Below are 26,051 nucleotides of genomic sequence, written 5' to 3'. Positions count from 1 at the left end.
GTCCATTCACCACCCAGCAGCAGCGTTCTGTAGTGTATCTGTATTTTTCCAACCACTAACCGGCTAAATATAATTTTTACATATTTACGATGAGTAACCGTTTCCAGCTAGATCCTTAATGAGTCGCAGACAGAGCCTTACCAAACACACACAATAATAGCACTTCAAGAAATGTCATACCTTTGCTGGCAAACTATCTACACAAGAAAACGGCGCCAAACAGACGCCATTTTTATATCTCAGTTCACTGTTTTTGTCTTTTCATGGCATTTCTTAACAAGAAAATCAGAACATACTGGCAAGCATTTTCTTTCATAAAATAGCGTCTTGCATACTTCTTTGCTTTTTGTTCATTAGCCGGTCTGTGTGCTTCGTCTTCAAGGAATCGGCTGATGCTGCAGCTTTCTGCTTCTTGTCCAAACAATCTTTCTTGGTCTTCAGCCCGTGTGTAGCGGGCTTTGCTGTGGTGATTTTCTGGGCAGACAATGAAGTTTTGATCAGGTTTTGTGGAAGTTTGAAGGTAAAGTGTTGTCTCTGAGGTAGCTCAGAAGGTTGAAGCGGAGAAACTGTGTCGGTTAGTTGATGAATGACATTGGGTTTAGTAAGTAAGGTCAGTTTTGCTTTGCGCTCAGCAGAAACTTCAGCTTCAATCAGCTCCGTCAGTTCAGATTCCCTAAGTTCCAGCAGTTTAATGCTTGTAACCTGCTCAACAACTTTTTCAAGTCCCACCTGTTGCTTCACACCTCCTGTTGCTGCTCCTATTTTACATGCATGGTCAGTTGAGGCCATTTCTGCTTCTGAATCCAAGACATTTCCCTTGATTGCAAAGTCACTGCCTCCAGTCGGTTCAGCAAGAGTCACACCTGAAGGATTTACAACCTTGGCTACATGTGCCATCACCGATGCTTTAGCACTGATTTCAAGTTTAGCTGTTTGTGTTTGTTGACAGTCACCCAGCCTGTTTTTGGAGCTTGTGAGCTTTGAAGGTTTTTCTACTTCAGTCTGCTTCACAGCGTTTTCTGCAGCTAAACTGGGAGTTTTTATAGTCTTTACTGTCTTCTTGGCTGAGACACTATTTGCTTTGGCAACAAAGATTTTAGTTTTGATGACAGGTTTTCCTGTTGTGGCTCTTTTCACTTTTGGTCTTGATAAAGGTGTTTCAGTCTGAGGGGAAACAACATCTCCTGTGGAAGTGGATTCAGTAGCTGTGGAGACCCTGGACTGCGTAAATTCCCTGTGAAAGAGAAAAAAAACTTTTTAATAAGGAAAAAAATACATTGACAAAAAGTAAAAATATTGACATTTTATGGTCTCCATTTTCACTGCAAGCAGTAAGTAGTTGCATGTTTGGACAATACAACTTTATGCCAAGTCCCAAAAGTATACAAAATTCTGTATATTAAAGAAGATACCATTTCTAACTAAATGAAAAGGCAGTGACTTATTGCAACATGCTGTCAAACAAAGATGAGATAAAACCTCCAAAAGTAGTAGCCAAAGTTAAGAATAACGTACATCTGTGTACACTTGTTCTGCTTCTTTGTCAACGTAGATGGAGGCTTCTTAGAAGCAGCAGCCTGAAAATCAAGATTGATTTTTATTAATCCTACACAGTGATGCAGACCAGCTAAGCACTATTACTTGTATGTTTTGCTTTTTTTTACATTTTATAAGGACAGACAGAAAAACGTGCAATACCTTTCCTCGGACTACAGTGACTGACATTCCTCTCATGTTGATGCTCTTCACGCTCTTTAGTTTTTCAGCATCTTCTTTTTTCTCAAAACACACAACGGCCTTTATGTGCACAAAAACAAACAAGTTTGGATCACTACAAACCTCTACATTCACACACAAGGATAAAGCATTAACACCTTATCACATGATTCAGGTACTTAAAAATACCATATTGTAAAATATGGTTCCAAGTCTGTTTAAATTAAGAATAAGAATAAACTTTATTACGGGAGTGGTTCAGGATTCCCTCCAATAAAGCTTTGTTCTTAAGGTCTGGGGATTTTGAGTGAGGGTACCTGTTTAACTAAAAACATAACAATGGAGAAGCTTTTCCTAACATTTCTAGAGACATAAGTAAATTGCCACCCTCATTCTTTATATCCATATTTATTTTCCCCATAATGAGATTTTAATTATATTTAAATCAAATTTTGCCAAGACTACGTCTAAAAATTGATTGTAAAAGACAACTTGGACAACATACATGTGGGCTACAGCTTCTAGCTTAATAGTAAATTAGGATTTGCATCATGCACATCTTTACTTCACACTGATGACATAAGACGTCAACCTGTTTAAATATTGAGCCAAACCAATAAAAACACAATGAAACCCCCAGATTGCTGCTGATTTAACTTACTCTGAAAATTAAAATAAAAAAAAAACTTACTCTGAAATATGTACTCTGAAATACTGTACATGAAAATTATGGTTTTTTTTTTTACTGCCAATAAAAATGTTTGAAACATCTCCTTTGCTTGGTTCTCATGCTCAAAATGAAAGAACAGAAATTTATAGTCAATACTTCATATAGCCTGCACTTCATTCACATTTCACGCTCAGTTTATTTACCTTTTTCTTGGACTTGAAAAGAAGAACAGATTTGGTTTTTCCAAAGAGCTCCACGGCTTCATCCACATCACTGCGAGAGACGGCATCGAAATTCCCTTTAAGCTTGACCATGGTTGGAGCTGACGGTTTACTATGCTGAGGGAAAAATAGGGTTATGACAATGCTTGCTTTTATAAATTGAACATAAAAACATCCATCTTTAGATGACAAATCACCATGACAACAACAGCTCAAAGGGTGTTTGAACCACCATCTACCAAGTACAGGATGTCCATAAAGTCTCTTTACAATAAAAAAAAAATTACAAAGGTAATCAATGAGATATTAAATCAGATCTGTTCTATGTGCTCAGGGGTTATTAAAGTTTTTAAATCACCTTTCATTTGTATATTTCAGGCACTCCGTTAAAGAAAGAGGTTGTCTAATAAAACCCTAAAAAAATGGCTACTCCTCCTGCACTTTGTGAGCGTACAGTCACAAGTTCTTGTGCAGGACTTTGTGCACTGTTGAATGTGGTAGCTGTAACTGTCTGGCAGCAGTATGGATGGACTTTGTAGATGAACAATCAGAGGCTTGTCTTCCATTATTGACGTTTTCCTGAGATGTTCTTGGTCATCCACTCCTCCATAGATTTATTGTGCCATGCACAAGTTGACGGATGTGACGTGGGCATCTTCTAAGTCTGCGTCAGACCTTCAATGAACCACAGTGCACATTGTGCCTTTTCTTGAGTAGCAGCCATTTTTTATTAACATATCCTTTAAATTGTAAAGACACTTTATGGATTTCCTGTATTAATTGTACATTTCTTTCATGACCTGCATACCAACCTTTGGCTTTGTGGACATCCTCTGCTCACTCTTCTCTGGGATGGGCTTTGCATCAGAAAACTTAGCTGTCAACTCATTTTCTGCATATGAAGTAGATGTTGAAGAAGCAGCAGCAGACGATGATACACCAATCTTGGTGAGCTCAGCCAGTACAACAGGAATAAGAGTTTTAACCACGGTCTCCAGGTTAGGCTGTTCTAAAAGAAACTGGACACCTAACAGGGCAAACAACAGTTTTCAGTCTGAGTTTTGTGTTCGACAAAGCCTGAAAAAGTTTCTACAGCCATGGAAGCGCCATATAATCAGAACTTAATGTCATTAGAAAGAGTTATTTTATAAAGAAAATGACAAAATACTACTTTGCAGCTGGCTTCCTTTATCTTTGACAGCATTAAATTGAGTTTGACAGATCAAGCTGTCAGTTAAATGTCTGTTGTTTTCAAACCTGATGTTTCCATCAGCTTGCTGGTCAGTCTCTCTGTACTGCTCAACTTCTTTCGTTTATGGAGTGACTGTCCAGTGGATGATCGTCTCTTGCGCCTTTTCCTCGACGAGGACCGTTTCTTCTTGCTTCTGCATGAAGATCGTCTCTCATGGCTCCGTGAACGTGACCGATAATGGGAGGAGGTAGGCCGATCACACCACGGTGAGAGAGAACGAGACCGCGATCTAACAGAAATACAGATCAAATTACTAATAAATGTTCAAAGCCCTATTGTTTGCATTCTCAAAGATGTTCTAGCATTTCATAGAGCACTGATAATTTGTTCATTTACTCAACTTTTCATGTCAGAATCAACATTTCACAGACCTGTTTCTGGATCTGTGGGACCGCTGTGATTGGCTGCTGCGTTTATTTCTTCTATACCCTGGACTTTGGTAGTAACAGGGACTGGGTGAGCGGGAACAGGAATTGCTGCTGGATTTGTCCCTTCCTTCCTCCACTCTGTGGCGGTGGCGTGGGCTGTCTGAGCAGGAACTGGAACAGCTCTCATGCCTCGTTCTCTGCTCAGACGTTGGGGCTGAATGCTTGGCATCTTTACCTGGAAAACTAAAAAGAACAATGAACAAAAAGAAGCAGAAAAGACTTATAGGTGTGACAGTCCAGCTTTTTATTTTTCTAAGACATTTGCAAATCCTTATAGGCTGTTGGATCCATTTAATTTGAGTCAGGTGTGTTGGTGCAGGGATGCATGGAAAACCTGCAGGATTGTGGCTCTTGAGGACAGACGTTGGCCACCCCTGCTTTATAGAGTTAAGAGAACTATTGGGAATATTAAGAAAAATCAAAGACTACATCACTGAAGCAGAGTTTATTGTGGACCAAAACCCAGTTTTGTACAACAGATGGGGCAGGTCCATTTTATTAACTCTTTAATTTGTTTAAAAAATATATATAAATGCTCAAATTTGAGGATTATCTGTCAGAAAAATGTGAGAAGGAATGGCTAAAAATATAGTCAAATACAACCAAATACATAAGGGAGGCCAAAGGAAAGTTTACTCAATATAAATCAATACATAGGTTCAACTTTAGTCCTACTACCTAATCTTAGGATTGCACCCTGGCCAATAACTTATGCAGGAAATGCCAAACAGATACATTTATTTTGGGAATGCGAACTAGTACAACTTTTTTGGGGAAAGTAGATTAACCTGTAGAAAAATGGTTTGGTATTGTGATTCCTACATCACAAAGACTTTGCCTTACAGAGAATCATACCAAATCTATCAAAATATAAACCATACAGTAATAAATGTTGCAGTAGGCACTGCTGCCAGAGTGAGCCTCAAATTATGGAAAAAGAAAATCCCTCCACGGCCCAACAATGGTTGGGTGTTAGAAATTGTTCCCATTAATAAATGCTGGCCAGAATTGAGGATGAAGGTCTTAAGAGGTAAAAGGTTCCTTGCAGATACTCGTGTCCTGATGGGTGATTTATGAAACATTGCTGATGTACTGCTGTGGCTAATTTAGTTTAATTTTAACTCTCTTTATTCTTACAGTTTGAATCTTATGATTCAAACTGTACACCTAGCATTAGATTGCAAACATGTACAAATGTAATTATGGTACTTTCTTGTTTTGTTAAACTTAAAATAATAAAAAGTTAAATGACAAAAAATAAAAGTAAAAATGTAAAGATGAGGAGTGGAAGGGTTCATAGCTACTGTGGTTTTCTGTAAAAAGACAAATAATTTACCTTTGCAGCAGTGGCACTTTCCCATTCCAGTATGGGTATCTGTGGAAAATTAAAGCACACCTATTTAAAAGAGCAAGAGGTGGCTCCTTTACAACAAAAGGGTCCCTGAAATTAGATGCAAGAAGTTTGATTTCTGTAGACTAATTTTACAAACAAAACACACAAAGCACATACAAGATTCTGCTTTTAAAGAAGCTATTAAATCTGACAGAAGTTATATGAATGTGCTATTAAAGTTTAAAAGAAGAAACCAGAAAGAGGGGTTGCGAATTGCTTTACTAAAAACCTGACTGGCCCCTTAAGATTTTATGAAGCAATGTTTTCATAAAACATTTCCCCTGTTTAAATAGACATGGAAATAAATAAATAGATTCAAAGACTGACTGTTTCCGGAGGAGTTTGCAGTTCTCAATATGCAGGCTAGTATTCTGGTGGAAGATCCATTCCTAGGAGTCACAACAAAGAAAGATTTAGTCTTCACCATCATCACAACTGTCATCAGCTTCAGTGGTATAGTGATCACTGAAGCACATATTTTACCAGGAGCTGGCTTCTCTTAATGTCATAACTTACTACAATCCCTATAATTACTTCTAACCAACAACTTTTCTTCATTGGTGTGACAAAGTATAGTTTTAAGTTAGTTTAATTAAATGTAAATCAGATATTTCAATCTCAAATTACAGAAAAAAAAACATTAACGTTGAAATCACTGCAACATTTTGGTCCAGAATATTTATAAAATTCAGTTTAAAATGCACAGAAATTTCAACAATTTCTCCTTAAGTTTAAGCCATCCTGCCAGCATAACTTTGATATTTAAATGATCGGTTCTACTTTTGATATAAGAATAGAAAACAGTGAAAGATTGATTTAGGGTATTCTCTCCCAGATGAGGAATGGGAGGCAGTCCTGAGAAAGTCATGCACTGATATAACTCAAAGTGCTACACTGGCTTCACTTTAAAGCTCAGCTGACAGGTTCTTCTCCAGTTTGGAGTCTTTTCTGTAATGGGTATAAACACATGCCTGCAACCATCAAATTGGCTCTGCATTAAACTCAGTCCTTTCTGGTCATCATTCTTCCGATGCTCATGGTTGTACTATTAAACCAGGGGTGTCCAAAGTCGGTCCTGCAGGTTTTGGATGTTTCCTGCTGCAGCACACCTGAATCAGATTAATGGGTCAACATGCTTGGGCAACACTTGACAAGAGATTTCATTTGAATCAGGTGTGTTGGAGCAGGGTAACATCTAAAAAAAAATAAACCTCCAGGATTGTGACACTCCAGAACTGGAACTGGACACCTCTATATTGAAACATCCCTAACAATTCCACTATTTGGTAAGGGGATGGACAACTCCGGTCCTCAAGGGCCACTGTTCCGCAGGTTTTAGAAGTTTTCCTGCTCCTATACAATTAATTCAAATTAACTGATGCAATAGGTTGTCGTCGAGTTCTGCACAATGGACCATTTTGAATCAGGTGTGTTGCAACAAGGAAACCTCTAAAACTGCAGGAACCTGCAGAGGACCAGCACTGTCCCTCCCTGGTTTGGTGTAATGCAAGCTCAAACTGACATTAACTTTCCCACTACATTATGGAGGCTCATCTCCCTCTCTTCTCTGCTGGCCAGAAGATTAATTGTGTTCAATCGATATATATATTTAAAAAAAAAAAAAAAAAAAAAAAGGACTGAGGCAAGCGTTCTGGGTACCGTTGTAAAAATCTCAAACATGTAGGAAAATAAAACTAAAAACTCACAATTTCACAAGAGTAAACTGTATTGCAGTCCTCAACTCACGTTTATATGGGGAAAGACTTCATTACAAAGAGAACAGGTATGTGGAAAAAACGTTGGCGTGGTGGCAGCATAGTCATGCATCATGGCTGGTGATGGCAGACCCTTGTAGATGTCTTCCTTAGTTAAAGGCAGCCTGATGGAAGGAGGCTGCAGACTATAGTTGATTTGATTTGGGATAGGTGAAGCTGGAGGAACCGTGACAATCCTGGGGTTGATAGGAGGTGAAGGAACTGGTACTGGAAGCGGTACTGGAACCAATACTGGCTGTTTTGCCATATTGTGCAGTGGTCTCTGAATCTGCTTTTGCTGTTGATCCAGTTGTCCCTTCTGCTTTTTCACCTGCTTAAGAGGCAGTTGTCCTTGTGGCTGACCTTTACTCTGACCATGTGTGTGACTGTCCCGGTGATTATCAATGGGTACAAGACCAACTGTGCATCGATGAACACCACCATCTGGGGTACCTGGTTGGGTGTTTGACATCAACTGGCAATCTGACTTAAGTTCTTTCAAAGGAAGGAAGTTTAGATCATTATCAAATTTCTTGTTGGTCTCTTTCAGAGAAAAGGGAGTGAAGATTGGTTCGGAAATCAGGTGAGGCTGGGTCTTCACTTGTTTGGTTTGATTGCTGCTATAAGGAGCCACAAAGCTCCTCATCAAGCTGAGACTAGTGGCAGAACCCATCTTATTTTTTGGAGAAGCTAAGGAACTACTTTTCACTTCTGTCACACTCCCTCCCAGTGGTTTGCCACTGTGCCTGCAACTACCGAACTTGTCAGTCAGCACTGCACTGTCACCCTTACCACTTTCAATCTGATCCTCGGCCCCTGCAGTGCTTTTCCCACTAAGCCCACAGTCATTTGCTTTGCAAGGTTTATATCTTTCACCTTGGGGCACTCTTGTTCCTTCAGACACACTCATGTCCACTGTGCTCATGCTTGTTTTGGGTTGTGATTCAGAGTAGGGTTCTGACTGAGCTCCTGCTGCTCTCTTGGCTTTCTGAACGCAAATTTTGTGCAGTATGAAGGGCAGGTTCTCAACGGTGGTCTGGTCGTCAGGGTAAGAGAGAAGATGCTCCAAGTCCTCCTTTTCAAGTCCAAAACGCAGGAGAATTTTAGTGGCCAATTCTGGAGTATACCTGGGGTAAATGGACTCAGGAGACCCAGGTTGGTTTGTTGAGGCATTGTCATTAGCTCCCAAGCCTACAATGGACTGCATTTCTTGCTCACTGGAGATATTAATCCTGCTGTCAATGGTCCTTAGAGAGTCAGACGCAGCTGATGAATAACATTTGGACTCATCCTCAGTAGGTTTTTTGCAGTTTGACAACCAGTCTAAGGTGGCACGGCCACTTTCAAAATCAGTATATCTACGTCCTTGAGAGGCTGAAGATGTCACCCATCTGCTTGTGGAAGGAAACTCCTCTCTTTGAGAGCTGGTAAATTGAGTGCTTTGGCCTACACAGAGATTGCCAACATCTTCTCTGGCTCTACCAACAAGCAAGTTTACTGACCCCCCATCTATTGCAGCCCTACTTTGTCCAGGATTGTAGTTCAAAGGTATTCTTTGGTTCCCAGAGCCAAAGAAGTTATTCAAGGAACCGGACATGGCGTTATCTACAGACAGTTGAGGAGATCGACAGTCACAGCAGTTGGGAAAATAATGCTCCAGGTGTCTGTTATCACACTTGTGGCTTGGCCACCAATGGCAACTGAATCATATCTATACAGTAGTGCAAACTGAGCTTTTGGATGAAATAAGAAGGCAGCTTGCAATTCAACAAGTCTGTTGATGCCCTACAAAACTGGGACTTGTTGGTAAGCCTTGAAACAGAGTAAGAGGTGCAATACTCCAGTAGCAAGGGAGCTGGGAAAAAAAAAGAAAAAATACACCAAGTTTATTAAAAAGTACTGAGGTCTTCCTTTAAAAAAATGAAGACAAAGAAAAAATTAACCACACCAGTTCATTTTTTATTTAGCCCAGGTAAGACGCTTCTGACGTGTTTTGTTCAAGAGCTGCTTGACAAGAGGAATGCGACATTTGAGGCTAAAGCATTTAACCTTTTCACACTATTCTAATTTTCTGATTTAGATTTTTAGGTTTTCATAAGCTGTAAAACAAAATCCTAAAACAAAATGTAACAAATAAAGGCTTTAAATATCTCCCTTTGCATATAATGAGTCTACTAGTTTGCCGTTGAAGTTGAATTACTGAAATAAATCAAGTTTGACGCGATATTCTAAATTTTATGAGTTTCACTTGTAAATAAAGCAGTAAAAACTAAATGAATTTGCAGAAAATGCTAGTTTTCTAGTTAATGCTCTAGCGCTCAAAAGTTTACTCAAAAGAAAGGCCTTGGAACAAATATGTCTACTAAACATTAAATAACTATTAAATAAAACTCAAAACCATAAGAAATGCAAATTTTAGAGACTAAACGCGAAAAACAGACTTCAGTCAACACGCGCCTTCCACGTGTTTAAAGCTAGAATTTTAGCCGTTTGCTGACCGTTAAACTAACGGTTAGATTGAAAAACACTAACAACAGTATAATTTAACGTGTATATCTATGTTTTCACCATCCCTTGTTACCTACCTTATTTGTCCAACCCGCAGCTAAACAGGTGGCAACAGATTGCAATTCCTGCGTCAATCAAATCAACGGTTTGTAGGTGCGTTTAGAGACTTGACTTCCGGTCTGGATGGCCGGACAAAAATAAAATAAAAACATTAAAGTTGGAAAAAAAAACAAAAAAACATTATCCTCACGTTTTAAATAATCTGCACCTCAAATATAAATAAGATAAGTGTAAATAAAAATAAACTAAATTAAAACAAAATAAAAAAAATTGCATATCTACAGTAACTCAAATGCAGAATACCACCTCTGAATCCACAATTCACTACAGGCTCACTAAAATTAGGCAATAGTAGCTTGGAAAAACATTGCTTGGTCTGATGAGTCTCAGCTTTTTAAAGCTCCATTCAGATGGTAGGTCAGAATTTGGTGGTAACATGAGGGTGTGGGTCTATCTCGCCTTGTATTCTGGCTAGTGCTGGTGGTGTAATGGTATGGGAGATATTTTCTTGGTAACCATTGGACCCCTTTGTACCAACAAAGCATCATTCTTGCAGACCATGTCCATCCCTTTATGACCACAGTGTACCTTCTTCTGATGGCTATTTCCAGCTGGATAATGCACCATGTCACAGAGCTTGCCCTGTCTTATCCAGGGGTCTGTGGATGAATAGAATAGAATAGAATAGAATAGAATAGAATAGAAATACTTTATTAATCCCTTTGGAGAGTCCTCGGGGAAATTTGGGTACCAGCAGCAATACAACACCAACAGTAAAGAAGGATAAGCACAAGATATATATATACAGGTATAAAGTAAAATAGAGGCAATAAGGTGCAAGAAAAGTATAAATAGAATGCAATAAATAATAATAAGATAAGTTAAATAAAATAATATAAACAAGCATTGCACACAGTAGAGGTGGTACAGATTCCCAGTATTGCACGTATAAGTTATTGCAACTGTTTGTATGGGTTATTGTGCATGTGTTGTATCAGGCGGACTGCACACCTCCCTCTCCCCCCTCCTTCTCCCCCTCCTGCCTAATGCAGAGTTGTACAGTTTGATGGCTCGGGGGACAAAGGAGTCTCTGAGCCGGTTGAAATAGTCTACAGGTTGAAATTTTTCAGTATGTTGTTTAAGAAGGGAGCATATTTAATTGAAATGTCCAGCAATCTTTAACCACTCTATGATCTTTAGCTGAAAATTTTACATCATAGACCAGATTAATTTTACTGCCATTATATTTCTACAACTTGGAACTTTATTACCTCCATGTAATAAACAGATTAGGTGTTCATATTTTCTTTCTGGTTCAAGCCATCTCTGAATAAAAAATAAATAAATAAACAAAAAAAAAAAATCTAATATATAAGATGATTCCGATCTGTCTGGGTTGTAAATCTCATTTAAAGTGCCAATTATAAACAGCAGCTGGTCTATGAAACATTCAAGTACTAACAAAGGCACCCAACTCAAGGGATGAACCAGTGTTGCATCTAAGAACTGATTTTAGGTTGTATAGGCATTTGTCACAAGTAGCCTGTTGCAAAAACAGGCCGCTCCCATAGTTGCATCAATGAAAAATGCCAAAGGCAACACAGTTTGGCAGACAGAAAATAGTATCTTTGCACTTTCTTAAAAAAAGTAACAGGAACTAAAGTTTATATATATATATATATACATATATATACATATATATATATATATAGAGAGAGAGAGAGAGAGAGAGAGAGAGAGAGAGAGAGAGAGAGAGAGAGAGAGAGAGAGAGACTTCTGACTGGTCGGGCTAAGGAAGAAAATTATGAGAAAGGGCCACAATGATACAAAACCTTGACTTGTTTTCCTCACAAACTGTAAAGCTATAAGGTGGCTTTTGACATTTTATGTTCATAGTAGTTTCAAGAAGTGTTTTTATAGCTATCTGGAAGGCCCCGAATTCCAACATAATAGATGATTACTAGATGATTACTACATGTTAAATCACCAAAACAACCTCCGAATCCCCCCAGACCAGAAGGCCTGAGAGATATGTGGATATGGCCTTTTCTGTTCATCACTGTCTGTGCTCAATAATAAATAAAACAAATGACTGAGTTTAAGGTTTGAATATCCAGTTTGTAGGTTCTACTGACATCTAGTGGTGGAATTAATGACTGCAAGCAGTTAAATTTTAAACCTTGGTCTCTCATTCACAGCACGTAGAACAAAGTGTTAAAAATGTGAAAAGTTCTGAAGCGAGCTCGTGTTTGTTGGCTGTAGATATGTCAACTCCGACCCAGATCTTTTTTTGTGGGATTGGTTTTGAGATAAAGAAAAAAGAAACATTTAAAAATGGTGGTAGGAGGATAGACATGCAGGGGAGAAAAATCACTTTTTACCTGCAACTCAAAGCAGATGCCTGAAAAAAAAACTGCAAGGAATGAATATTTTTCAAAGACATGGATAATTCCCACTCGGTGATATGACAACGTTTCTCCCTGGCTATTGTTTCTCATTTTTGGTTTTGTGGTTTCTTTTGCATGTTAATTATTATACAAAACTAAACAAACAGTATTGAAAGATAAAACAATGGTAGGTGAATTCTATACCTCTGGAAAGAACCACATCCTCTGCCACCACAGTCTGATCAGCTGTTCTCTTAAGGCCAATAAGGCCAGTTAAAGGCCTATTTCAAACACTTTGCAGTTAATAAAAATGAACTAATTAAGAGTTTTTATAGTGATAGTGGAAGAACAAGCACCACAACATGAACTTTAAAATGAATAAAACATTTATTTCACTGAATTGATCAGAAAATATGACAATTTGGACTTAATCGCTTTATAAAAAAAACAAACAAACAGAAATAACTGATCATATAGGACCCTCTGAAAGAGGAGACAGCTGGTGATCAACATGTATAAAGTAAAAGACTAAATTATTTTCTTCACTCCTGTGAATTGCCAACACTGTCAAGGACTTCTCAGGATTCTACATGTTTAACTAATGATATCCATAAGGTTTTCTCCTTTTATAACAAATACATTCATTGAAAAAACTGTATCACTTACTTATTGTATTAAAAAAATAACAGTAAAAAAAAACTTTTCTTTATATCTGCTTGCATAGAAAATAATACTTTTGTCACCAGAAAGTGCAAACTTTGGAAATATATATGCAAAAAAAGTGAAGAAAACTTTTATAAAGAAGGTTCTTAGGTAGGGAATAAAGAAAATGGTCCAGCCAGCCAGGAATCAAGTTGAGGACTTGCTGCTTTGGCTGTACAGTTCTAAAAACTTGGCTATCAAGACACAGGTTTCTTTCTTTTTAATAAGAAAACAAAACAAAGCACCATAAGGGCTTTACATCAACACTGAAGGTGGTTTCTTTTGGCACTTCTGGTAATGTTTCTGAAAAATAGAAGAGGAAAACAATGAGAAATTTAGCATTAGCTTTCTTTTATAGCATGAGCAGAAGTGATGTGTGTGAGTACCTGCAGATTGTCGTAGTGTGTCTGGGTTTTGCAGTGCAGATCCTCGGCGGCGCCCTCATTCAGGTAGGGAACGGAGCAGATGCTGCAGAAATAACCCCACTTACGCTCCACAAAGTCCTGACCTGAAGAGGAACACAACCAGGGGCATGAGAAAACCTCTAAACATCTGAATCTTAATCCTCTTTATCGTGTGCACGCTTCTTACCGAGGGGGGTTTTAGGGTCGAATGGCGGCAGATTGAAGACGTCAGCAACACAAGGAGACTGAGAACGAGATCGCTTTGCTTCAGTTTCATCAAGCTCCCTCCTCTGTTTACGAATCACTGAAGGAGAGATTAGCATTTAAACCCTGATTATCCATTTGTCTATAAAATAACAGAAAACAATGAAAACTTGCAGTTTTTAGAAAATAATTAATCCTCACTCAATTCAATAAAACTCTTAAGTTAGTGTCAATCTCCCGTTACAGGAAAAAAACATTGAACTAATTTGTTTTTATTCCCCAACATAAAACAGGTTAATGTCTTGGTGAATATTGCAAATAATGATAACTTGCAGTCCAGCAGCCTAGTTGGAACCATGTGAACTGCGTTGTAGTAGCATCTACCTTTAGCCGTGGCCCTGTCGCCTCTCTCCTTCTCCACTCTGGTTGGTGTCTGGTTCTCAGAAGACTCGGCTTTGCTCCCTCTGGGTGATTTTCTCACTATGGTAGAAGACCATCATTTAACTGGGGCTCATGTGAAGCGTTGTGATGTGATTGTGTAGCAGACATGTGGTTGTTACCTGGAGTCAATCTGCTTCTCTTCCTGGGTCGACCTCTCGTCCTGGTTGTTGTCCCTTCCTCTTCCTCACGTTCACTTTGAGAGGCTTCCTCCTTATTTATGTCTTGAACATCATTTTTCTTCGTTGATGTGCTTTCCTTTAGAGAAGCTTTGTCTTCTTTCTCTGTAGTTCCCTTTTTGTTTAGCCTCTGTGAAAGTCTGGTAGGTGTGTTTCTCTTCCCTGCTGGGGTGCTGATTTCTTTCGTCTCATTCTGACTTATATTCCTTCTTCCTCTGGCAGATCTTGTCATGATGCTTGGTTCATCAATGATCACCTTGTCTTGTGATGCCTTTTTATCCCCTTTGATTTCTCTGACAGTTCTTCTACTGGACCTCTCTGTGGCTGAGGTTTCTTGAATCGCCTTGGTAACCGTCTTTTTGACGTTCCCTCGGGTGACGTCCTTTGTTGGTGTTGAGTGTTTATCAGCTGTCTTGTCCTGGTTCTTTGGGGAATCCTCCATCTTTTCACGTTCACTTTTTGTGGCGCTCTGATCGGGCTTTACAGAGGCACCTTCATCTTTGATCTCTTGAACTGGAGCTGCTTGTTCTTCACCAAGAGGAGCATTTATCTCAGTTTCACTGCAGGGTTTACCTTCATCCTCTACGCTGTCCAAGACCTGATATGACCTCTGCCATTGCTCTGGTCCAGGTTTCCGGATTTCACTGCTGTCTTGCTTCTCTTCTTTGACCATCTGTTCATCAGTTCCATCACAGAATGAATCAGGGATTTGGTCATTTTTACCATCATCTTCCTCCTCCTCTGCGTGCTTCCCAGATTCATCCTTCTCCCCTTTGCTTTTGTCCTCTTGGCCTGTTTCACCCTGAAAGTCATTCTTCAGACTGGAAGAGGGTGTGGTTTGGGATTTGGTGCCATCTGTTGAGTCTTTTTGTGTTTTTGTTGGCACAGAGGTCAAAGTGGAACTCAAGTTGCTTTTTGTGGACTTTGATGAGGATGATGTAGAAGATGAGCTGTCATTGGATCTTGTTGAGGGTCTTTTGGTAGCAGAGGACAAATCTGAACTTTGCTGCTCTGTTTTTTCTGTAGAGGTCTGTCTGAGTGAAGTAAGGTTAACAGCCTTGTCATCTGTGTCTTCACTAATTTCATCAATCGTCACAAGGTCTTCAAAGTTGAAATCTTTTTTGCCAAAAACGTCTTTAGAAAAAAAGCCGGCTTTAATGTAATCCTTATGGAAAAAAAAGAAAATAGAAATCTGGATCATTAAAGGAGTTGACTTATTGACCAAAAAAGTCACTGACAGAGCTTTACAATATGCAACCAAATGTTTAAAGAAAATAATGGCTGTAAAGTTAATAATTAACAATCAAACCACACATTTACCTTTTTGCATCGTTTATTTGTTTGCAGCGAGACCCCAGATTTGGTGTTGCTTTGGCTCGGGATCTAAAAAACAATAGAAAAAGACAAGTCGTTTGCAAAGATTAGTAACTTGGTGGTATGAGTTGGATGCAAACTGCTTTAAGGGTCCTAGTTGTAGGTAGATATACAGATATATGCTATATGGATGCTGAATTAACCTTTGTTAGGGGGCATCAAAGTGAGACAATCTACAACATTTATTAGTGGTGCTTTAAAAGCAAGCCTGCATATATGGGTCCACTATGATATGAGAAATAATCTGTTGTACCGTGAGAGAACTTCTGTGTGATTATCACTCACCCAGATGGTACAGGTGGTCCCTGTACGACCACCATTACTATTGTATAAAAGGAGCCGCTCTACTGACCTTTGACATTCTCCGGTGTCTTTTTGGCTACATTTTCTTTTTGTCTTTCTAATAATAATAATAATAATAATGATAATAATAATAATAATAAATATTACTGTTGGTCTAGGAGAACAGCTTCTATGTGGCCCTAACCTGGATTTTCTTGCAATGTAAACTGGGTTTATAAGGACTACAGCTGTCTCACACGTGCTTTTTTTCAGAAATAAAGCACATGTTATTACACAGGGCAGATTAAAAATAACCTCTCAGTGAAAGAAGTGATGTGTATCACCTTTTGGTCCTTGATCGGTGTGGTGCTTTTTCGTGAGAGCCTGTACTGGTGAACTGCTGCTTTAATTGCATTGAAACTGTCTTCGTCAATGAGAGGAAGTTCTGCAACACTTTCCACAGGCTTGACCAGACTTGTGGCTGGCACAGCAGGGCTCGTCTGTAACCCCCGTTTCTTTTCAGACGTCTCCACATCCTTGCTTGTCTTAGGAGCAGTGGTGGAGTTGACTGTGATCTCAGTTCCATGCTTCTCCTTCATGCCTGAGTCAGCTGCAGCAGCAGAACTTGGTCCAGCTGATTCAGAAAGGGCTGCAGGAGGAGGCTGTGCTTTGCTTTCCGCTGCTGTGCGTTGGGTGAACAAACCTATTGTGCCCAGATCAAGGTTCACTGCAATCTTTTCACAGCCTTGTAGACGGCATTTTCTGCTCTTTAAGCTGAAATTGAAGAAGAAAAGACAAAAATGCGGCTTTTTCACAATGGATGCTAAAATGAAACAAAACTACACCACATCATTAACAGATAGTGTCTTCTTTTAAATGTGCAGGACAGAGAGTAGAGGAGGTTTTACACACTTATAGTGTTTGCTAATGTTATGATCGGCTAAAAACGGACAATTACAACAGTTAAAACCACTGTATTAAAATTATTCACCTCATCAACTCTGTGTGAATATAACCTCTGATGTAATATATTTTACTGGCCTTGCAGCTGCAGTCACACTGATTATTGCTACAATTTTGCTCCTTCACTACATAAAAGAAATAACAAATGAAACTCACGACTCAATACAGCCAATTTTCCCCCTGTGTGAGAGAAAAAAAACAAGAAGTTGGTCAGACAAACCATACATAAAGACTCTTGGAAACAGTAGTTATCTATTTATCCCCATTTTTACACACACCCAGTCTTCCAATGTCCAGCCTCACAGCTGTTCCACCACTTCACCACTTTTGTTACGCCACTGGAATCGGCCATCTCAACGTAGATCTGTCACAGAACAGTCAGAAAAGAAGGAGGAAATAAAGTCAATGATAAAAAATACAGCAGATGCAATGGTTGCTACATCAAAGCCAATTTATCTCGATATAAATATTTGGTAATGCATTCAGTCCGGCTCAATATTTGTTTTGAACTGATTTTAAATTTTTTTGTTTTTTACAGTAGCTTTGAGGAGAAGTTTGCCATTTTTCATGCTATATACTATAGTCTGGAAAGTTTTTTATTTTGTTCTAGGCTTGATCTTTCGACCTAGGGCCCATTTATATGCTCCCTTTAATAGTTTAAATAGGTACATCTGTTTCAAACGTCACTACTGTCACACTCTGTGTCGTTTACGCTAAAATGGTTGTTGGGAAATACGTCCACCAGAGGGCAGTGCAGAGGTCAGAGTTCACCTACAGGTTCCAACATTGTTTTCAGACAACAAACATCATGATAACGTACATCATCAGAAAGAGACATCAAAAGAGGCAGGGCAATGCACGGTAGTGATTCGGCAGCCATTAAATATATCATGGCTTCTTCTTTGTTTGTCAATCAGAATACTTTATTGATCCCAGAGGAAATTGTCAGCTATACTGCTCAACACTGCCCCTGCGGTTTCCTGTGGTACAACTCAGTGCACAGTGCCAGGGTACGAGTCCATAAGAGCCCGGAAAACTGACCAAATTGCATGCAAAGAGGATGCAAGAGACTGACACAAGTCTGCATAGAAATGTTTAGGTGTAATACATATAATAGACTATAAATGTTTATTAGTCACCTATCAAAAATGTAGCTGAGGCAAAAAAAATAAAAATAAATAAATATATATATATATATATATAGTTCTCTAAATTTCCTTTTCTTTTCTAAATTTATAGTTCAGTTTTATTTGACAATCTATGTTTAGTGTTTTCTTGACACGGTTTCAACTTTGATCTTCAGCAAGCTTTTGTAGAAACTCAAACTTCAGTCTTCCTGTGTTTACATTAATGTTTAAGTTAGCTTTTATACAACGAATATGACTCTTTGTAAGGGAAATGTAATTATTATTATGATAAATTATTGTGAATATTAGATCAGCTGTGCCTGCTTCACCAGACATGGCATTATTACCATCATGTGCTGCACAGAGCTGCATTAACCAGAAAGAATCTTGTCAGGTAAAGTAAATAGATTTATGCTACTGGTGTACAAATAAACATTTACAGCCAAAGACTGCTACCAAACATGAAGTAATGTATCAAAAGGTCTCTGATGAAAGACCCATACACAAGCAGTACTTTCTAAGGTATCTCTAAATTGACTGAAGTACACTTTCTGGCCAGCAGAGACCCTTCAATCTGCTCATAAATGTGAGTAACACAGATGTGTTAAATGGCCTTACCCTGTTAGCAAGCGGAAGGAAACGGACAAACGATGCAACGCCCATGACATCTTTCATGATTGCCATGATGAGATTCATATTAATTCCTGAGACCTTCATGCACAGCAGCCTCTCCTCCAAAAACTCCAGGTCTGAAACGTGCTAAAATATAACACCTTAATGTTACATATCGTCCCAAAGTGATCGACTTCTCTAGACAACAGATTGAAATGATTAAACTGACTTACAGAGTTGCTCCATTTCATCAGAGTTGTGTACAAGTCCTCCTGCAAAAACATGACAAGTTTGTCACAAATCTCATCAGAAAGTAAATCAACTGTGCATTTGTTAGTCTTTACTGTTCAATACGCCTCAATGAGACTGGCATCATTATTATAGACTAAATCTAGCATAATTTTATAGAAATGATGTAAATACCTTTTACATTTTGTCATGCTACAATGTGATATGCCAACCTTTAAAAACCTGAGGTTTCCCAGTTAAGGGGAGTGGAGAACAGATGGTGCCAAACTGGGTAAAATGTGCCATTTTGGGGACTTTGAACTGTCTTCTATGCAAACTACTATAAGTTTGTTTTGCTTCCCTTTATCAGAGTTTGCCTGAGTTTTATCTACTATCCTGTGATCTGCTGGAGGAGGCAGGATAAGAACCAAAGAGCCAGAAAAATCTGCGATCAGAACCCGGAGACGTCAAACAGCGAGCAACTGGAGGTCAATATACAAATAATTCTCCACCAGGGACAAACCAGAACTCATTCTCAAATGGGCGTATTAAGCTCTGCTCTCATACAGACTGTTTTAAAGGGAACTTAACTGGGAAAAAAAATAAACCTAAAGGAACAAATTTGTGAGTAAAGTGGACTTTTTGGGGAAAATTCCTTGTAGAAAAGCCTTAATTAACTCTTTCTGTTAAAATCCCACTGTGTGTATTGTATATGTGTGTGTGTGATGGGAAAAGCACAGACTACAGCACAGTGGAAGCATGTAGAGGAAAGATCCTTAAGACAGAATTGCAGGTCTATTTTAAAGATATAAGATGATCTTAGAAATTCTTATCAGAGACCTGATCCCATAAACAAAGGCCATAAAACTTCCTGACGGACATTGGACATCTGGCAGTTGTAAACAGTCAAATTTAATCAGCGATTAATCAGGCTCTGTATCATTTGTTAAAGAAACTAACTGGACAACTAGCTTTGAAAAAAAGACACCTGGCCCTTAAAAGTGGCAAAACAGAGTTGCAGCATATTTAGCAGAGGGCGTAAGATCATCTGGACAGCACCATCACCGGCCCTGAAAGAGCTGCAGGAGCCCCATGCTGCAAAAGAAATTCAACATCAGTCCCCACTATCCTGTAGGTTTTCCTGCCGATTAACATTAAATGCACATCCTCAACCATTTGCTGTCAAGTTCTGCACAATGGGCAATCAACTTGAGTCAGGTGTGTTAAAGCAGGAAACATCTAAAAAGAAAAGGGGTGCCCAAGTTCGGTCCTCGAGATCTACCATCCTGCAACTTTTAGATGCGACCCTTCTCCAACACACCTGAATCAGATGTCATCTGCATGTCATTCAGCTCTGCAGAGGCCTGGTAACGGGCCAGTCATTTGATTCAGGTGTGTTGGAGAAGGGATGGCAAGTCGTCAAAATCCAATCAATGTGAAGAGTAAAAATAGGTCCAAACTCATACTTCTAACTCCGGAATCACATTCAGGGTGGGAAACTTTTTATACATGCACAACCTTTTTTTATTTGACTGGGTGGAAAAACCATCTCTGAACATTGTGAACATTGAACAAGGTCAAATCGTACAGGTATAACTAGATCCTGTAATAGTCCTGTGTGTTCTTTTGAACTCCTTTTAGCAAGAAAAAAAAAGCTTAGAATTTTAAATATGGAGGTCTGAATTAGTTTCTGACTCTAGAAAGAAATATAATTTTAACTCTGGTTGTGTCCCCTAAAACTAAAGTTGCCCTCGCTCTTCATACCTCACTGGATCCGAGGTCCATGTTCTCTAAGACCAAGTGGATCTCGAGCGTTTGGCCAAGAACAGAAACTGGATTTTTGATGTGGTCTCGGACAAATCTGCAGCACGCAGTCCAGTCAGTAAAATACACAAAAGCCTGGGTAAGCAGAAAAATAAAAAGACGTCACGTCATCATAAATATAGCTTTCAGCAATCAATGTAAGCTTCGGTCAGATGACTCCGTACCCTCCTCTGCAGTGGTAGGACTATCACTCTGGAGTACAGAGAGAAGAGGTTCTGTTCAAGGAAATAACTCCACACCAGCTTTGCAACATCCTCGTGCATGTAGGCTTCATGTGGCAGATTTGTCAACATGATTGTGGAGAAGTTGTAGGGTTTAAAGGAAGCTTCCTGCAGCACACAAAGAAAAAACAAACTTTATTTACAGAGAAAAAGGACAGAAACAGATAGACGTGCACTTTTTTTTTTCTTTCAAGACTAAATGATATTTTAATCATTTCAATCTATAATGATATTAAAGTAGACTAAGCATAAATAAGTATGGCTTCAGGCAACTGTTTAAAAATACATTTAATTAGATACATGAATACATAAGTAAACAGAGCTTTGCAACAGAAATTTAACTTTTTTGTAAAAAAATGCCATTTAAACTTAAAAATACTTGAAATTGTGTATATGTAGGAATAAAAAGGCTTACCGTAAAACCTGTTCTTCGACTGATTGTCTGATAAGCTAGAAGATAAAAAGAGAGAATAAAACAAGGTTTTTACAGCTGGCATTAACCCACCTCCTGTCTCAATAGATCACAAATGAACAACAAGAGTGTCAGTTTAACACCAGTGATGTCAAACCCATAACTTGCTGCATTTTAAAAAATAAAAAATGTTCCTCAAAACTATCAGTTGACAGAAGTAAAAAACTTTGAAGACAGCAAGGTGCAAGGTGCAAGGAGCTTGCATTTATTGAACAAGCATCAAAAATAGAGGCAACAAATGCAAAGTTTCCAGCTCAGGGGGAGACACGTCACACCCCCTCTGTTCTTTTACTAAAGTCACCTTGGGCTTAATACATCTATACGTAAGCTCAGTATTTGACATATATGTCTTACCATTTTTTTTAATGGTTATATGTTACTTGGTATGTTGAGTTGGCACAAAAACATACTTCTAGTCGGTTTTATGCTATTCATTGTAGTTTCAGTAACCACAGAGGTAGGTGCAGTAGTGTCATATTCCTTTATACACAGTAACATAAGTTAGGTAGTCGTATAATTTTTACACATGTTCCCTTGTTACCATCTTCTTCTTAAAGACCTCATATGTTATCACAACATTTTGATGGACATTCAGTTAAATCTGACAGGTTTCTAACTTTAGCTTCGTGTCTGATCAGTATGGAGCCAAGTATGTGGTCATTCTCTCCGTGAGTGATCCCACTTCCAGGGCCTCTCTTTGCCTCACTAGAAATTCTAAAAGCTATAAATGTGCTGAATCAGGACCTGACGGATTTGTTACTTTTTTTGTTATTTCAAATGGCCAGGGGTCTCAGGGCCAGATCAGTGTTTATAACAAGCCCACTACCATACAGTAAGGAGGTTTTGTGGCCCTGATATGAACTTTTTGATCTTTTCATAGCTCTGCAGGTGCAACTACTGTCCTAGAAAAGGCCCCAGGGTTTTTCCCACTACACTGACCATGTCCATCCCTTTCTAACCACAGTGTAGCATCTTCTGATGGCTACTTCCATGAGGATAATGCACCGTGTCACAAAGCTCAAATCATCTCCAACCGGTTTCATGTACATGACAATGAGTTCACTGTGCTCTAACGGCCCCACAGTCACCAGATCTCACCCAATAGGGCAGCTTTGGGATGTGGTGGAAAGGGAGATTCTCCTCACATATGTGCAACTGACAAATCTGCAACAACTTTGTGATGCTATCATGTCAATACGGAGCAAAACCTCTGAGGAATATTTCCAAAACCTTTTTGAATCTGACACCAAGAATTAAAGCAGTTCTGAAGGTAAAAATGCTCCAAACCGGTACTAGCAAGATGGCCCCAATAAAGTTACAAGTGAGTGTATAGTTCCCTTTACATAATTATGCTCTATCAGTATTTTGTTCAATGTTTTATTTCCCATTAAAGACATCTGACTTCCAATTAATCTACCTTAAGTTTCATTTTAACAAGTTTTAACTACCTGATGTAACAAAAAACAAAAACCTGTGAAATATTGGCCATACAAGCAACATTTCTTTATTTTCCTGCAGAGGAATGGAACGACAGCAAAGTACAGACTCTATAGAACCAATATATGACAGATGAATGAAAATGTTAAAAACAGGCCAGCAGCGGTTATGGTATCTGTGTTGCATGTTTCAATAGGTAGGCAAGTTAAACAAGTTTCAATTAAATTATTTTCATATAAAAGTGTTCAGTCTGTTTTGTTTTTTTTATTTATTCTTTTTTTTTTTTAACAAATATCACACCAAACTTCAAAAAGAAAAAAAAAGTTGTAAGAACGTCTGGTGCTGCCTTTAGAAGAATAACTCATTAAAATGAAAAGAGCAACAAAAAGCTAAATTGTTTTTGTTATTTACTAAGATGCATGTAAATCTCCGGTGTAAACATGCTCACTATCAGTTACAGTCGACATGTTACATTTAACAATTATATTTATTTTATTTGCATTTCTCTCACCTGGGATGTTGAACCAAGGAGATATGGTTGGGAAAACAAAGGGACTAGTTGTCATGGTGACCCAAAATGGTGGAGTGCTCCCATCTGGAACGCCACATTTAGATGTTGGGATGGCTGCGCCGGCAACAATATCACTGCTGTGTGGAAAAGCCCGTGCAGGCTGCTTTGGTGCTGCACAAACAATAGTTAAACAGATTGTTTTTGTTACTGGTAGGGTTCATTATTTACTGGTAGGGTTCATTATTTACTGGTAGGGGTCATTTACTGGTAGGACTCATTATTTACTAGTTGGGTTCATTATTTACTGGTAGGGTTTATTATTTACTGGTAGGGTTTATTATTTACTTGTAGGGTTCATTATTTACTGGTAGGGTTCATTATTTCAGCGAAGGCTGGCTTTTTCAGTGTCAGAGACTCACCTTCTGACTTGATGGTGGATATGGGAAATCTCATCCTGTAGATGTTGTGGGGGAGGCTCTGTTTGAGGAGGCTACACCAAACTCCAAGCCGATCAGCTTCAAAAGGAGACTGAAATTCAATAATAACCTGAAATACATGCATGCACACACACACAGGGAGAAAAGATAAAGACAAACAAATAGTCCTTTCAAACTGGAATGTAAAGCAATTCAAAACTAATGATATACTGATTTTCATTTAAAATGTTTTACAAATCAGGACATAAAGAGTAATCATCTGGCCATTAACAGGTCTTAAATTATGAAAAATTAAACTTCATGTGCCATTAATCACGTAACAAATATGAAGTCAAAATGCAGAAGTACAAGCCATGTTCAAACAGCCTCTAAAATCCCCTTCAGCAGCAATAAAATCGTGTTTTCCTGTGTGATATAAGTCATCAGTCACTTCATTGTTTTAGATAGTTTTTCTTTATATTGTTGCTTCAGTTCATTGATGATGGCAGCATTTGTTTATGCACAGCTTTTTTAAGCTCACACAGTCTGGACTCTGTCGTAGATTTGCTGCTGTGTTCAGGATCATTGTCCAGCTGCATGAGCAAAGTGTTGACTTAACTCAGATAGGTGCTCTGGTCATGTGGTGCAATTCAAGCCCAAATCATCATCATGCATAGTCATATACTTTCCCTCATAATATATATGGAAGCTGTATGGCACCACATAATTTTCACAAAGCATTTCTGCATTTTGGCTTAATTGTTGTTAAATAGTGGCATGGTTCAACACGTCAAGTATCGTATCTGAATATGAAATTATAATTACATGATTTCAAAGCAACTAAATAACTTCCAAACCTTAAAGCCCTGTGTTTCTGACTTATCGCGATGGTAAATGATATTCACTATGTACATTCCTGGAGTCGTCACTCTGAGGCTGAGAAACTGCACTTCACAACTTCTAGCTTGCAGCATCAGATGGCAGCTGTGTTTTGCTATATGGCACCACGTCACGTGGGAGCAAATGGATATCAACACAGCGGCCATTTTGAATGTGCACCATGACTGAGGCAGCCAAAATATTATCAGAGGATGCAAGGAAAAGAAAGAGAGACGCAAGAGATAAGACAAGAGTCAACATCAGACTGACTTTTACTGGCTGGAAAGAGCTCAGAGAATAGACAGGATGCAAGATAGATGTTGAATTACCTAGTGAAGTGCAAAAATATGCCAAGTTCAGTAACGCTGCTTTAAGACCTGTGAGGACCAAATAACTTTTGATGATGATGTCCTGATGTGTAAACCTTTAGAAATGAAACAGCTTTCATGTTTCCATTATCTATGGGAGTGTGCATTTGTACCTTGTTGAGGAGCGGCAGGATGTTTCTCACATCTCCAATCTCTCTCAGAGTTTTCCTGAGATTACTGATCTCACTTGGCGTGATGTTCTTGATGTAAACTGTATTTTTCCCATCATTTTCAGACTCCTGACTCAACAACACCAGAAGGAGATTCAATTAAACCGAGCCACAAACACACTAGGTTTTCAGAATATTTTGACATAAATATGAGTATATGGCAATATTATGATGTACTGGCCTAACTTGATGCCCCCAAAAATGTTTAGAAATAAAGAAAAATAAAGCTTCACGTACAACTAGTGTGAACATTTATCTGGGATTTGCAATTTTTCAAGCAGATTTACATATTAACAGCAAGTCCAAACATAATCTGGCAAACAGGGATGTGAATGTTTTGTATTTTAAGGAGACATAAGAAAATAAGTGTATGCGAGTTTAAATGTCACTTACAAAACCGATTTGTTTCATCAGATGTCCATAAATATGAAACTGAAAGAAATACATTATAGTGTTAAACACAATAGAAATGTTACAATGCAGCTTCATAATGTTGAGTTGTATTGTTTGTATAAGAATAAGAGTCTGACTTATGATTCCCAGAACTTTCCACTGATAAGCCACCAGTATGACATTCAGTTTCTTACCAGTGTCATGGGGGTTTTATCAGCTACAATGCCCACAGAAAGTGTTGACCTTTTGAATATAACACTCTTCTTTCTCAGTGTGTTGAACATTTTTTGCACCCTCTTTATATGATATGAGAGGATAAAAGCCTGAAAGAAAACACAAAACCAGCTTTATGGCAACATTAATCTGCATTAGCTGCACTTTACATGTCACATAAACAAGCAGAGGTATCTAAAAACTGAAAATATGCTCAAATTTACGGTGTGAACAGTAGAGAAAGA

General features: G+C 38.5%; 2 protein-coding genes across 16 annotated transcripts in view; both read right to left on the bottom strand.

The window, feature by feature from the left end:
* LOC121639500 (zinc finger protein 638-like) overlaps window positions 1-10,113 on the bottom strand; it is a 29,610-nt gene extending 19,497 nt beyond the window's left edge. For 4 of the 5 annotated variants that reach the window (XM_041984789.1, XM_041984790.1, XM_041984793.1 and 1 more), the window contains exons 1-11: window positions 10,020-10,113; window positions 7,427-9,289; window positions 6,008-6,069; window positions 5,624-5,662; window positions 4,231-4,470; window positions 3,865-4,088; window positions 3,420-3,634; window positions 2,590-2,724; window positions 1,699-1,797; window positions 1,516-1,577; window positions 336-1,234 (exon numbers count right to left, since the gene is read on the bottom strand). In XM_041984789.1, coding sequence (XP_041840723.1) covers window positions 336-1,234; window positions 1,516-1,577; window positions 1,699-1,797; window positions 2,590-2,724; window positions 3,420-3,634; window positions 3,865-4,088; window positions 4,231-4,470; window positions 5,624-5,662; window positions 6,008-6,069; window positions 7,427-9,031 — 3,580 coding nt within the window. In that variant the 5' untranslated portion in view covers window positions 9,032-9,289; window positions 10,020-10,113. Of the gene's footprint in view, window positions 1-335; window positions 1,235-1,515; window positions 1,580-1,698; window positions 1,798-2,589; window positions 2,725-3,419; window positions 3,635-3,864; window positions 4,089-4,230; window positions 4,471-5,623; window positions 5,663-6,007; window positions 6,070-7,426; window positions 9,290-10,019 lie in introns of all 5 variants that reach the window. The other variant, XM_041984792.1, reaches the window with a different exon arrangement.
* Window positions 10,114-12,757: 2,644 nt separating this feature from the next.
* LOC121639498 overlaps window positions 12,758-26,051 on the bottom strand; it is an 80,862-nt gene continuing 67,568 nt past the window's right edge. For 10 of the 11 annotated variants that reach the window (XM_041984778.1, XM_041984777.1, XM_041984780.1 and 7 more), the window contains 19 exons: window positions 25,788-25,916; window positions 25,594-25,632; window positions 25,144-25,269; window positions 23,787-23,913; window positions 23,368-23,538; window positions 21,363-21,397; window positions 20,891-21,055; window positions 20,667-20,801; window positions 18,908-18,946; window positions 18,681-18,821; window positions 17,214-17,299; window positions 17,092-17,115; window positions 16,317-16,746; window positions 15,637-15,699; window positions 14,260-15,481; window positions 14,084-14,179; window positions 13,683-13,799; window positions 13,478-13,599; window positions 12,758-13,394 (listed from right to left, as the gene is read on the bottom strand). In XM_041984778.1, coding sequence (XP_041840712.1) covers window positions 13,347-13,394; window positions 13,478-13,599; window positions 13,683-13,799; window positions 14,084-14,179; window positions 14,260-15,481; window positions 15,637-15,699; window positions 16,317-16,746; window positions 17,092-17,115; window positions 17,214-17,299; window positions 18,681-18,821; window positions 18,908-18,946; window positions 20,667-20,801; window positions 20,891-21,055; window positions 21,363-21,397; window positions 23,368-23,538; window positions 23,787-23,913; window positions 25,144-25,269; window positions 25,594-25,632; window positions 25,788-25,916 — 3,315 coding nt within the window. In that variant the 3' untranslated portion in view covers window positions 12,758-13,346. Of the gene's footprint in view, window positions 13,395-13,477; window positions 13,600-13,682; window positions 13,800-14,083; window positions 14,180-14,259; window positions 15,482-15,636; window positions 15,700-16,042; window positions 16,091-16,316; window positions 16,747-17,091; window positions 17,116-17,213; window positions 17,300-18,680; window positions 18,822-18,907; window positions 18,947-20,666; window positions 20,802-20,890; window positions 21,056-21,362; window positions 21,398-23,367; window positions 23,539-23,786; window positions 23,914-25,143; window positions 25,270-25,593; window positions 25,633-25,787; window positions 25,917-26,051 lie in introns of those variants that run through there. The other variant, XM_041984788.1, reaches the window with a different exon arrangement.

This window comes from Melanotaenia boesemani, chromosome 5 (genome assembly GCF_017639745.1).
Source record: "Melanotaenia boesemani isolate fMelBoe1 chromosome 5, fMelBoe1.pri, whole genome shotgun sequence".
NCBI lineage: Eukaryota > Metazoa > Chordata > Actinopteri > Atheriniformes > Melanotaeniidae > Melanotaenia > Melanotaenia boesemani.
This window is presented reverse-complemented; position numbering and strand designations above follow the sequence as displayed.